Here is a 13,818-nt window from a genome sequence, read left to right as displayed (position 1 = left end):
ACATACAGCTCATATTGGAAAGTAGAGAGACTAAATCAGTGTGATGTTTATTCAGGCTTCTAATATTCAAATGTAAAAATGAGTAATTATAAAGATCATATAAGGACTTTAATTGCTCAGGGTCATAGACATTGCAGTTTATATTATTCTCAATACCAATGCAGTGCTGTAAATCTCCAACTGTGTCAAGGTCTTCAAAACCCATAAAATAATATATGAAAGTAGTCAGGTTTGCCTGCTGGGATGGCATTCAAATAGTAAATACTCATACATGGACACTCCCATTCACACACACTCGTACCATACATACTGGAAAAAGCTGCTTCCATTTAACATAGGATCGCATCAATCCCCTTCAATGCATGAATATGACATGACATGCCGAGAAAATAAACATTCACGCACCTCCCCCAACCCGCCAACGACCCACCAAATGTCACTCGTAGTCACCCCGATGGGCGTATGAGTCCCACGAAAACGTAACATTTCTTACCAAAAAGGAGAGGTCCCAACTAACAGTCAGGTTTTGGACCAGTTCCGAGGCACATCAGCGCCACCCCGCGGGGTAAAAAGAAATTACGGCCAATACGAGACCAAAACAATAACAAGAATGTCACGTGTGTATCAAAGCCAGGTGTAGCCTGCTCTAATTTCACTTCAGAGAAAACCAAAACATCAACAAACGCTGTGAACAATATGAGGAACATCAACGCGTGGGATTGTACATATTGACTTTAAAGCGCAACGTGAAGGCGTGGGCTGGTAGATCAGTTAGGAGAGATGTATGTTAATGTTAATGTTACTCTGCTCCGAGAAAGTTATGGTGTGTTAGCTGGCTAGCTAACGTTAGCCTTACCGTGTAGCAAGTCACGTTAGCCGTTTGCCGCCTCAGTAGCTGGCTCAACACCCAAGTTGCAGCTCGCAGCCCGGGTCGCGATGAATGCCTTAGCCTCATCGACCGAGGAGAGGGATCTCCTGCCTGTCTCCACCATGATGGAAAGTTTGGCTGGGTAACGCAGGGCAGGTCTGAGACCTAACTTGAAGAGCTTCGACATGACATCGCTGTATTCCTTTCGCTGATCGACAACTTCGGGTGGATAATCCTCAAAGACCAAGATAGAGTGACCACGGAACTTCAGCTTTCCTCTCTTGGACCGGGCTTCCCGGATAATCGCGTCCTTTTCCTGGAACCTGAGGAGCTTGATGATAACCGGTCTCGGTCGCTGGCCTGCTGGAGGTTTGGGGGCGAGGGACCTGTGGGCGCGCTCGCATTCGGGTGGGGAGTCCAGGATGTCCCTGAAGACTTCCACCAGCATGTTGGAGAAGAAAGCAGTAGGTTGTGGACCCTCAATGGATTCAGGTAAGCCAATTATTCTGATATTATTGCGGCGGCTGCGGGACTCAAGGTCTAAAACTTTGACTGCCAGTTTGGTATTTTTGTCTGCTAGTGCTGTAATGGATGTTTCCAGAGTTCGCACGCGGCTCTCCATGTCATTAGCCGTAATCTCAAGATTTAGAAGTTTGGCAGAATTTGCAGATACTGTGGCTTGTACTTCGTCCAGTTTGCTCTCTATAGCTGCGAGCGAAGTTTGGAAATCTTTGGATAGAGATTCCCGATGGGACTCGAGCAAAGTGGTCAAAGACGCCATAGACAGTTCGGGTTCCGCATCAGTCTGATTTCCTCTGGTTTTCGGCATTTTTAGAGGAATCAGAAAATAAACATGTGCAAACAGCAAACTTATTGGTTTAATATGTTGTTAGGAGAGAGTTAGTATCGGCGGATTTAAAGTTAATTAGGCATGAAGGAGCAGACGCGACACACTCAGCCTGCTACCATGTACTATGGATCGGGGCCAAGTTGGCATGACCCCTCGGGGCCTCTGGCCCTCTATGGATCGTGGCTGCGGGGCCAAGTTGGCCTGACCCCTTGGGGCCTCAGGCCCTCTGTGGGTCGCGGCCGCGGGGCCAAGTTGACCTGGCCCGTTGGGGCCTCTGACCGTCTATGGATCGTGGCCGCGGGGCCAAGTTGACCTGGCCCCTTGGGGCCTCTGGCCCTCTGTGGGTCGCGGCCGCGGTCCAAGTTGACCTGGCCCCTTGGGGCCTCTGACCCTCTATGGATCATGGCCGCGGGGCCAAGTTGGCCTGGCCCCTTGGGGCCTAAGATTATTATTTTTGCAAAAGTAGTTTTGCATGCGTCGCGGCCGCGGGGCCAAGTTGGCCTGGCCCCTTGGGGCCTCTGGCCCCCTGGGCCTGGGCCCGGTAGGCCCGTTCATTAATCCACCTATGGTTATTGTAAACACCTCGTTTGTAAAACTCTGTTCATATTTTTTTATCAAACACTCCTCTCACTTTGGATATTCTCACCGTATCTCCAGCGGCAAATTTGTATTTGTGTTTGGACACTGTGGTTGAGCCGTAGAGATTCTCAAACACTTGAGGGGTATTTTCCAAAGTCACATCATCCGGTTTCATTTTAATACTGCTGTGATAACCTTTGGTTGTAGCTTTTTAACAAGTCTTGTAAGACGTCTAGGTAGCGCCTAGTATTGTTGGCTGTAAAATATCTCCACATTCGTCCTTTCAAAGTACGATTAAATCTTTCAACCACCGAGGCTTTGAGATCGCTGGCTGTAGAAAAATGTACAATATTGTGTTTCTTCATCAGAGCTTGAAAACTTTTGTTGAAAAATTATTTTCCCGCGTCAGTTTGTAGTTTACGAGGGATCTGGCTTTCCTCCAACACTGATTGAAACGCTTTAACCACGGCATCGGCGGTCTTTCTCTTCAAAACCCTCGCATAGGCCTTCTTGGAAAATACATCGATGACCGTTATTAAATAATTAAAACCGTCGTTATATTCAGCCAAGGCTTGCATGTCGCAGAGGTCGGCTTGAAATTGGTCTAAAGGTCGAGGTACAAAGACTCTGTTTCTTGGAAATTTGATGCGAGCCGGTTGATGGAGTGTATAGGCATCCTGCCCCATTAAATATTCTTGAACTTTTTCTCTTTTGACACATTGCCCCGTTTCATCCTGTACAGCTCTACGGAGTCGATCTACCCCTCCAAAACTACCCGGGTTGCGGGTGTATAGTACGCTTTTTCCGTAGCTTTCTTCATTGTGAAAAGACACCGAGAAATGACCTCGGTTTGCTTGGTACACATTTCTTTTATTCATTCATGAGAAACAATACAGTGTATCTAAAACAATTTGTTTTTATTCATGAGAAACAATACATAAAAACAACACAGTGTATCTAAAACAATTTGTTTTTATTCATGAAAAACAACACATAAAAACAACACAGTGTATCTAAAACATTTTGTTTTTATTCATGAAAAACAACACAGTGTATCTAAAACATTTTGTTTTTATTCATGAAAAACAACACGATGTATCTAAAACATTTTTCTATAAACTATAAACTATAATCAAGGTTTGATGTAAAACAGGTATACTGTAGGTAAATTTAATCGCATTGTGTAGTTTTTGTAGTTCAAACAAAACATTGACGGGGATGTCACGTCGCAGACGATACATTGTCATATCAACAAACAGAGCATATAAAACAAACACATGACAAGGTGAGGGTTGAAAAGACTTTTCTTTAGACCATTCAGCCAAAATGATTTCAAAAATGTCAAAGTCCAACGCATGAGAGACAACGGCTTTCTTGATAGTTTCCCATGCGGGCTGAGAGCGGGCATAGTCAAGAATGATTTGTAGTTTTTGAGGTCTGTCTCGTTTTAGAATAAATGCTTCTATCACATCCGTCAATGGGTAAATAACAGCGTGGTTCTCGACAAAGTATACAAGTTTTGCCCAATAATTACCCATCTTTTTTTTCTTTTTTTTTTTTTAATTCTTCCAACACTCTGTCACCATATCCAAATGTCCCAAAATCGTTTCATCATCCGTCACCATCTCGTTGTACATGTCATCTATGGACCCCCAGATATCTTTCTCAGATTCCAGTTGAGACAGCAGAGAGTTGGCGTAGGCTTCAACCCTTGAATCCTCGGCCTTAATACGATGAAGCATCAGCAAGCGTTGAATGGCCTGAATGAATTTAGGTGTACGCAGACTCTTGACGATTTCGGAGTAGTTGTACAGCAGAAAGTCCCGTTCGTAGGGTTCCAGGCATGGATGTTGTCTCTGGCTCGGATGGTTCACCCAGCAGCCGTAGCACTCGTTCTGCCTGAACCTGCAAATGGCCTGGCTGAGGAGATGAAACACGGCCGTTTTCACCGTGCTGGCAAAAAACAACAACAGACCCCCATCGGTTTCATCACCGATGTGCAATGTGGGCTCCAAGAGTGACGGGGATGGTGGCTGGGATGTTGGCGGAGTTATGTTTACGAAACAATTCTCCTTTTCCTCCTCCTCCGCATCATTGTCTGGCAAAGACTGTGTAGCGTCGCTGGTTTTCATCCCCCGTCTGCCGAGGCATCTGCTGAAGCGACACGGCGGGACTGAAGGCGTCTCTTCGTCGTACGCATCCTCCGTCGTCTCAGGAGGGTTAAAAATCTCAGCCATGGCTGCATCCATGGTTGCTTCATCAGTCTGTTTTAATTGGTCCTGTGGTATAAAACAGGTCTTTACGCGTCTAATTGTCTTGTTTGCCATTTTCTTGTTTGAGAGGTCCTTGCGTTCAGAAAGGGAACCGATGTGGCTTAGTCAAAAATTGCAGGAATGGTTTGTTTTTAAAGGGTACAAAAAAAAAGGAACCGATGTGGATTGGTCAAAAAATTGTTGGGGTGGGTTGTTTTCAAAGGGGGTGGAGTCCGATAAAAAAAAAAAAGTTTCAACCAATCAGACTATCGGAGGGGTTGTTTTCAAATGGTATTGGTTGAGGTTTCGGCGGGAGTATTCCCTTGAAGGTTATTGGTTGAAACTGAAGCGGGGGAGGTCCTTTCGTACTCCGTCGGGGGTGTGGTCTCAAAGCCCAACCTTCTTCTCGTTGTCACCATACATTTCCAATTCCGACTGCTTCGAAACAAGACGTCTATCTTCTCCTTCATTCCCCCATACACTCTCGCCATGCCGCTATGGGCACGACCACCACCGGTGTAAACACCCCGCATTCGGAGTTGAAAGACTCCAGGGAAAAGACGTCTGGCTCGGTCAACTGGGGCGTATAGGAACCGCTGATTTTAGGAGCACGGAGACTGGCGCGGAAAAACCAACGACCTGAGGCCGAAGATTTCGTCTCCCAAGTAGCGCTAAACAGAATTCTTCTCTCACTCAACTCATCCATCGTCGGGTAAGTAAACAAGCTTCCTTTTACCCGTTTTTCCATCGGAGAAGGATCATGCCAAAGGACATCGGGCATTGTCAGACTTAACACATCCCAATCCACGGTTGATAGCGAAGAAGCAATCGAAAAAGGGCTTTCGTCTCTTCTCTCTTTCAGCTGAAACAAGCAAATATCTCCTGTCTGATATTTGAAAACATATCCAAAAGATCCAACCATTCCGTAAGCATCCAAGCACCATTTCTCACGCAAAGACTCGGTTGGAGGAATTTGAGTGCGTTTCAAAAAAACTCTACTTTTGCGAGGAGCGGCCAGGTAAGTTTTATTATTTTTATAAATCGAAACTGGCGTTTCACTAATCACGGCTGCTGAAACAAAGGGCTTCTCCATCTTTTCCATTTCCTCTTGGCGCTCGTACTAACAAATACTTTGTTATAACCAAACCCATTCACATATATATGTTTGTGTGTGTGTGTGCGTGTGTGTGTGAAAATGAGAGCACATGCTGTTTATTACGCGTGTGATTTTTGAACATTTTGACGACTTTTGACCACTTTTCCAACTTTTCTCCACCACTCCTCCCACGACTGCGGGACTCGTGGGACTCCTCATACCCCCCTTCCTCTGACCTTTCCATAACCCCACCACCTCTTCTAGGGTCATCAATCATTTCTGACACAAGGTGTATTCCCCCCTCCTCCCCCTCCCTCTGACCTTTCCATAACCCCACGCCCCTTTGACCTTTTGACCCCAAGGTCATTAATCATTTTTGACAGCTAGGTCATTAATCATTTTTGACAGCTAGGTCGTAAATCATTTTTGACAGCTAGGTCGTAAATCATTTTTGACAGCTAGGTCGTAAATCATTTTTGACATAAGGTAGGGACTTGATGTTTTTTCACATCATATATTCAACAATCACTTTAACACACTTTAAGAGCTCATAGTCTCAAGAAGGTATTACTCTCAGGTACCTTAAAGTCTCTCTGCACCAAAGTTGGCTGACTTAAAGTGTAATAACTCTAGTACAGCCGGTTGTTGTCTGAGTCTCTGAGGTCGTTGTCTCACAGGGTCAGTTTCACCTTCGTTTGCAGCTGGGATGTCAATCTCAGGCTCATCATCATCTTAAAGTGGGAATATTTGTTCCACACACAAGACGAAACATACGGCCATACAATCATTGCCATCTGCTTACAACAAGGGCAACCAGAGCTGTTGTGACAGTAGGAAAATGGTATGGGGTAACTCCAGGATGACAGGTGATCTTGGAACTGCGTGCCCAACAAAGAACGTCAGAGCAAAGCCTCTGAACTACAAACATGCAAACCCAATGGGCAGCATTCTGGAGGGGAGAAGTCCTAAGGGGGCATCAACCACAAGGATCCCCAAGTCCCACTGAAGAGCACCAATGATTTAGGATTGGGGAATGATATTCTCCTGGTGGATATCCTACAAGGCAGAGGAGTACTGCCTGGAGAGGGCGTCCAGCTTGTCGTTCTGAGAGCCCGGTCAGAAGGTCATGGGAAAGTACTTATCCCCATCATGAATCCGAACAGGATGGTAACGATGCAGAGGTCCAGAGTGAAGGGAGTTTAAAACAGACTCATTCAACCGTAATGGATTATTTTTTTCAACTAATATGGTGGCTGCAGGATTAGGTCTCTGCTTTTTGCAGATGATGTGGTCCTGATGGCTTCATCTGGCCTAGATCTTCAGCTCTCACTGGATCGGTTCGCAGCCGAGTGTGAAGCGACTGGGATGGGATTCAGCACCTCCAAGTTCGAGTCCATGGTTTTCGCCCGGAAAAGTGTGAAGTGCCATCTACGGGTTGGGGAGGAGATCTTGCTCCAAGTGGAGGAGTTCAAGTACCTCGGAGTCTTGTTCACGAGTGAGGGAAGAGTGGATCGTGAGATCGACAGGCGGATCGGTGCGGCATCTTCAGTAATGCGGACGCTGTATCGATTCGTTGTGGTGAAGAAGGAGCTGAGCCAGAAGGCAAAGCTCTCGATTTACCGGTCGATCTACGTTCCCATCCTCACCTATGGTCATGAGCTTTGGGTCATGACCGAAAGGACAAGATCACGAGTACAAGCGGCTGAAATTAGTTTCCTCCGCCGGGTGGCGGGGCTCTCCCTTAGAGATAGGGTGAGAAGCTCTGTCATCCGGGGGGAGCTCAAAGTAAAGCCGCTGCTCCTCCACATCGAGAAGAGCCAGATGAGGTGGTTCGGGCATCTGGTCAGGATGCCACCCGAACGCCTCCCTCGGGAGGTGTTTCGGGCACGTCCGACCGGTAGGAGGCCACGGGGAAGACCCAGGACATGTTGGGAAGACTATCTCTCCCGGCTGGCCTGGGAACGCCTCGGGATCCCCTGGGAGGAGCTGGACAAAGTGGCTGGGGAGAGGGAAGTCTGGGCTTCCCTGCTTAGGCTGCTGCCCCCGCGACCCGACCTCGGATAAGCGGAAGAAGATGGATGGATGGATGGATGGATGGATGGAATATCAATAAGAGCAGGATAGTCTAGGCAACACATAGAAATGCGTCTTTTCTCTCCATGGAAACAAAACTAAACAGCCAGCAACAGTTAAGACAAGGGCCGAATAATAGGGGTGGACAATACTAGGAATTTTTATATCGATCCAATACTAGGTTAAAACCAATACTGATACTTTGACTTGAAATGTCATAATCATTTAATCATTTTGTGAATTTTCCTCTTATCGGTTATGACTGTAACACAAGAAAAATATTTGAGCCTAATAAAATATTTTCATAACTACAAGCAACTATAAAAAACAAAGTATTCATATAAATTGTATTTTAAACATGTCCTTAATAGATTTAAGACAATCATTTTTAGAGCAAAGGAGTGATTGAGAAAGGTAGAAATGCAAAAGATGCTGTGCTCGCATGAACTCTGAGGAAAAACAAGCAATTTGCTCAACCAACAGATGAGAAACTAAAACTTAAATATCGATCCCATCACACTAGTATTCATTATTCTCTGGTAAACATTGTGTCTGCGCGAGGAAGGTAGCACTCTAAGGAGATCAATGCTACGATTTTGTAAGCTGGTGTGGAGGAAGAAACAGGGCTCTGTCCTTACTGAAACCCTCCGTAAAACACGGTAGACAGTGGGGACTAAATAAAGATTGTGTCAAGAGAGCCAGGTAAGGCCTTTATGATGCATCGTTTGTGTTTTATGATGTATGTTTGGAGCATTTGGACGTTGCTGTGCGTTTGTCCCTGTCAGTCATGTTGAGATTGCTGACTTTACAGCTACGTTGGACTTCTTATCTGACATACATTGTACTTACAATCATCATTTTGCCAATAACTCCATCAGCAAAGCTGATTCACTTACTATCAATGCATTATTGGTGTGAAGTTCATCATAGAGGGCTTAGTCAATATGGACATTTGTGAGGATAAAAATTTCCAACAGTCAGCGCTCGTTAGTAAATATTGAGATTATATAGTAGTAAAGCGTAATATTTGAAGTGTGTAGGAAAACATTAAAGAGGTTAATGAACTTATAAGTAGTTTGTTTAAGCCAACAGCTGATCCTGCAGGTGTGGTTCCATCCTTAGGTATCGTGTCTCTTGTATCGCTGGCCTTGCTGTCCTACGAGCGCTACAGCACACTGCTGGTCTACAACAAACAGACGTTCGACTACAGGAAGCCTCTGCTTGCAGTAGGCGGGGCTTGGCTGTACTCTTTGGCCTGGACATTTCCCCCCCTGCTGGGCTGGAGCAGCTACGGGCCTGAGGGAACCGGAACCAGCTGCTCCGTCGCTTGGACTGAGCCCACGTCTCGCTCGCACTCCTACATCATCTGTCTGTTCATCTTCTGCTTGGGCGTGCCTGTCCTGAGCATGGTGTACTGCTACAGCCGTCTGCTGCACGCCGTCAAACAGGTGGGTTGCCTGCGGCCAATCAAAAGACACGGATGAGATTTAATCTGAAATCGAAAAATATTCTAATACGTTCAATAATTCTTTATTCAAATATTACCGTATTTTTTTTAACTATTAGGCGCACTTAAAATTATTTTAATTTTCTAAAATATCGTCAGTGCGCCTTATAAACCGGTGCACCTAATGTATGGAATAATTCTGGTTGTGCTTACCGAACTCAAAGCTATTTTATTTTGTACATAGTGTAATGATAAGTGTGACCAGTAGATGGCAGTCACACATAAGAGACACGTGTAGAATGCAAGATGAGGCCAGTAAACAACACCAAAACTTTGAATGTTCCATTGAAGATATAGAACATTACACACGGCGCTCAAAAATCTGTCAAAATGTTTTAGTACGACTTTGGTAAGCTATGAAGCTGCACCGCTTGATGGATTGTCGGAGCATTATGGCTACTCTATTCAGGCGTACTGTGCTTCAACATACGGGTATTATTATTATGGTGTGTGTCTATAAGGACCGCAAAATGGCACCTTTTAGCAGACATTTTATCCGGCGTTTTGTTTCGCAATCTAATGCAAAACCAACTTTTCTTACCTTCAGATGCCTGCTGATCTGTATAAGTCCTGAAAATTTGTGCGCATGTCCGCTATTGTAGTCCGTTCCACCACTGTAGTCGATAAGCTTCTTTTTCACAATCTTCTTGTAATGGGACATTCATCCTCCGCTGTTTCCATTTCTAATATAAAGTAGAGTAAAGTTCTAACTTATATCTGTCAGTAGACTCACTATGGAAGTGCTAAAAACTACCAGTATAGTGGGTTTACATAATTCACCCACGGAACTTTAGTTATTAGAGAGTTCCGGTCAGACGGTTTTTCATGGGACACATTTCCGGCGTTGTTGTTGCACGAGTGAGCCACGGATGAGGAGATGCTGCTCCGTTACTGATTTAGGTAAAGTCTGAATGTCATTAAAACAGTTAGCTCCATCTCTTGACACTTCTTCCACTCCCGTCCTTGCACGCCACACCGCTACAACAAAGATGACGGGGAGAAGACGCTGTCAAAGGTGAGCCACGTAAATAAGACTGCCCACAAAACGGTGCATCCTGAAGCAACGGTCAGAAAGCATCTTGAAGATTGTCTGTAAAACATAATCTATGCAACATTTTGACCGAATACCACCATTACATGTTATGTAGACCACAAGGAAGTGTTTTCTATTTAGAAAAAAATCATAATAATATGATTCCTTTAATGCGCCTTATAATCCGGTGCACCTTTTGTATGAAAATAGACCTGAATAGACTCGCTCATCGGCAGTGTGCCTTATAATTGGGCGGCATCGCGTAGTGGGTAGAGCAACCGTGCCAGAAACCTGAGGGTTGCAGGTTCGCTCCCCGCCTCTTACCATCCAAAAATCGCTGCCGTTGTGTCCGTGGGCGGGACACTTCACCCTTTGCCCCCGGTGCCACTCACACCGGTGAATTGAATGATGAATGTTGGTGGTGGTCGGAGGGGCCGTTGGCGCAAATTGCAGCCACGCTTCCGTCAGTCTACCCCAGGGCAGCTGTGGCTATGAAAGTAGCTTACCACCACCAGGTGTGAATGAATGATGGGTTCTACATGTAAAGCGACTTTGGGTACTTAGAAAAGCGCTGTATAAATCCCAGTTATTATTATTATTATAATCCTGGGCGCAATATTGTCCGAAAAATACGGTAATTAAAGTTCCCTCTAAAATGTTACATATCCGTAATATGAATACAAATATAGTGAAATTAATACATAAAAAATGAATATTTATAAGATTTACTTGGAATATATTCATTTATTTATAGATGATAAATTAAACACTTTTAACATATATTTCAAATATGTGTGTGTATTTGTCCACTTCAGGAGCACCTTTGAAATTAGAAATTGTATAAAAAAAAAATAGTCGGATTAGTCAGCATAATTCTTCGTTTGTTTTAAAAGCAAGTAAGATTTTTAGCTCTGTTAACTAGCATACAAGTGTAAAAAAAAGTTGAGCATCAGGACAGACATGTTTGTTCCTCTGTTGCAAAGTCAAAAGTCAAAGACAAAGCAAAACAACAATTAGATGCTCACTAAACTGAAGTGATAAGATTGTACGATTATGGTTTCTTGATCATTTTGCTTAGATTAAATTAAAATAGATTAGGGAAGCCTTTAAAAGCAGGAAATTGAGGCCGACGTGTGGTTGACCAAAGAACATACAGTACGTGCAAACAACGACATTTGGTGTGTTTTCAGGTGGGGAGAATTCGACACACCGCGGCAAGACGACGTGAGTTCCACATCCTGTTCATGGTTGTAGTCACGGTGGGGTGCTTCCTCCTCTGCTGGATGCCTTATGGCGTTGTCGCTATGATAGCCACGTTCGGCCAGCCGGGTCTCATCAGCCCGGTGGCGAGTGTGGTGCCTTCCATCCTTGCCAAGAGCAGCACTGTCTTCAACCCAGTCATTTACATCCTGATGAACAAGCAGGTGAGGCGTTACTAAGTACTGTAGTTGCACTGCAAACATCAACATTTACTGCCATTAATAGCCTTAGCATAGCGTCCAGCTTAGTTTACCTGCCATCATCATCGACTAGATTTCGCTTTCTTTGTCCGTCCTAGTTCTACCGCTGCTTCCTGACCCTGTTCCACTTCCGGCACCACATGACAGAGAACGTACACTCTGTCCCATCCAGAACAACCGTGGTCCATCTTAACCGTTTGATCGGGGACAACAGCCCTCTCCCAGCTGCCAATGCTGCCAAAACCTTAGCCAAATACTGTGACACAGAGGGCACCTGTGCCATCATGACAGAAAAAACTGAACCTTCTGACAACCTGACTACTTGACAATGAAACCGCCTGACAATGTAACTACTTGACTATCAGTGACGTGTGCATACTGTATGTTCACAATATTTATTTAAATTTAACTTAAAATTAATATACTCTAATCAATGTTAATACAGGTTGTTTGATAGAAGAAGAACAAGAAAAATAAGAGATTAGTTTTGTCAGAAACTTGTTTCGAGTTATTGGCAGACCCCAGGATGCAGAGACAGGGTAAGGTACAATGATAATTTAATAAATGCAAACGATAACTTGTACAGCTAGGAAGTGCCCAAAAAGATCAACACTTATCGAAGTAGAAACAAACAATGATGATCCAGCTGTGCCCAAACTGTCATGAAGGATAATGACAAATTTACTTTTATTAAGGGGTTTTGTGTAAGGGTTGTGTATTTCAATAAAATTAGAAAAAAATTAACTCTGGCTCCTTCTAAAAAAAGAGATGTTGGCAACAAGCACCTTTTAGCTTACGTACGCCCCTGTGACTCATTGTGACTCGGAGTACTACAGCTCCTCAGTAAGATTTGTCTGTATTTTAGAGTCCGATTAGCAAGGATTAAGATGTCACATTTTTACTTTTTTTTGTTCAGTTTGGCAGGAAAATGAAACGTCTCCTTCAGGCTGAAAACCACTACACTTTGATGTAAGTGTTTGGTGTCTCCGGATGAGGACTTCTTCAAACTAAGAAGCACATTTGATTGTGATTGTGAATAAATCAAAAACATTTTTCTTGTCAAGTTAATCTGATGTGCTTGTAAAAACTGGAATAAATCTCTTTTTCGTTGTTAATTCTGAATATTCTACTCAAGTACTCATCATGATAGTTTTATCTACAGAACTGTCCATGATTATTATCATTACAGTTCTTTATATCTATCCATCCATCCATTGCTGGAGCCTATCTCAGCTGCATTTGGGCGGAAGGCGGGGTACACCCTGGACATGTCGCCACCTCATCGCAGGGCCAACACAGATAGACAGACAACATTCACACTCACATTCACACACTAGGGCCAATTTAGTGTTGCCAATCAACCTATCTCCAGGTGCATGTCTTTGGAGGTGGGAGGAAGCCGGAGTACCCAGAGGGAACCCACGCAGTCACGGGTAGAACATGCAAACTCCACACAGAAAGACCCCGAGCCCGGGGATCGAACCCAGGACATTACAGTTTGTTATATTATCTATGTAAATATGGATTTTTGTGTGTGCTAAATTCTGTACTAAAATCTAATAAGCAGTGCTGAGGGGGTGCCAGCAAGTGCTGCCGCTCCTCCTACTGCAAAGTGCGGCCCAGTCTTCCTGTCCGGCTGCAGGGAGTCTCTGGGCCCCTCAGGGTAGGGCGTCCCGTCTTTCTGCCCGTGTGGGGTGTGATCTCTCGCTGGCTTGGGGGCTGGCTGTCCCCTGCTTCCCAGGTACCTTGTCCTCTGCTGGGCGCGTCTGTCTATGGCCTGCTGATGGTCCTGCCGGGCGGCATGTTTGACCCTGGTCTGGGGGTCCTGTCGCTGGCCGGCCTGACTGCATGGGGCCGGTGGTCCCTGGTTCCCTGCGCAGCACAACTGCTGTTTTGGGTTGGGCTCCTTGAGTGGCTGGGGCCGTACTTTGGATCCCGCACACACTGGGAGACAAATATATTGTACATACAAACACACATTCATACACACATTCACACAATTGTTCATACATATATACTTACATACGTACATTCATTCATACATACATACGCGCACTCATTGGTACTTACCCACAAACAGAGGTACACACACTTCCACAT

At 44.8% G+C, this 13,818-nt stretch overlaps 1 protein-coding gene across 1 annotated transcript in view; it reads left to right on the top strand.

The window, feature by feature from the left end:
* The window catches only part of LOC133618392 (opsin-3-like), a 39,376-nt gene extending 26,574 nt beyond the window's left edge, over positions 1–12,802 (top strand). Inside the window, exons 2-4 of the mRNA XM_061978709.1 lie at positions 8,841–9,166; positions 11,449–11,682; positions 11,817–12,802. Coding sequence (XP_061834693.1) covers positions 8,841–9,166; positions 11,449–11,682; positions 11,817–12,044 — 788 coding nt within the window. The 3' untranslated portion in view covers positions 12,045–12,802. The remainder of the gene's footprint in view (positions 1–8,840; positions 9,167–11,448; positions 11,683–11,816) is intronic.
* Positions 12,803–13,818: the final 1,016 nt, after the last annotated feature.

This window comes from Nerophis lumbriciformis, linkage group LG01, assembly GCF_033978685.3.
Source record: "Nerophis lumbriciformis linkage group LG01, RoL_Nlum_v2.1, whole genome shotgun sequence".
In the NCBI taxonomy this organism is placed as follows: domain Eukaryota; kingdom Metazoa; phylum Chordata; class Actinopteri; order Syngnathiformes; family Syngnathidae; genus Nerophis; species Nerophis lumbriciformis.
This window is presented reverse-complemented; position numbering and strand designations above follow the sequence as displayed.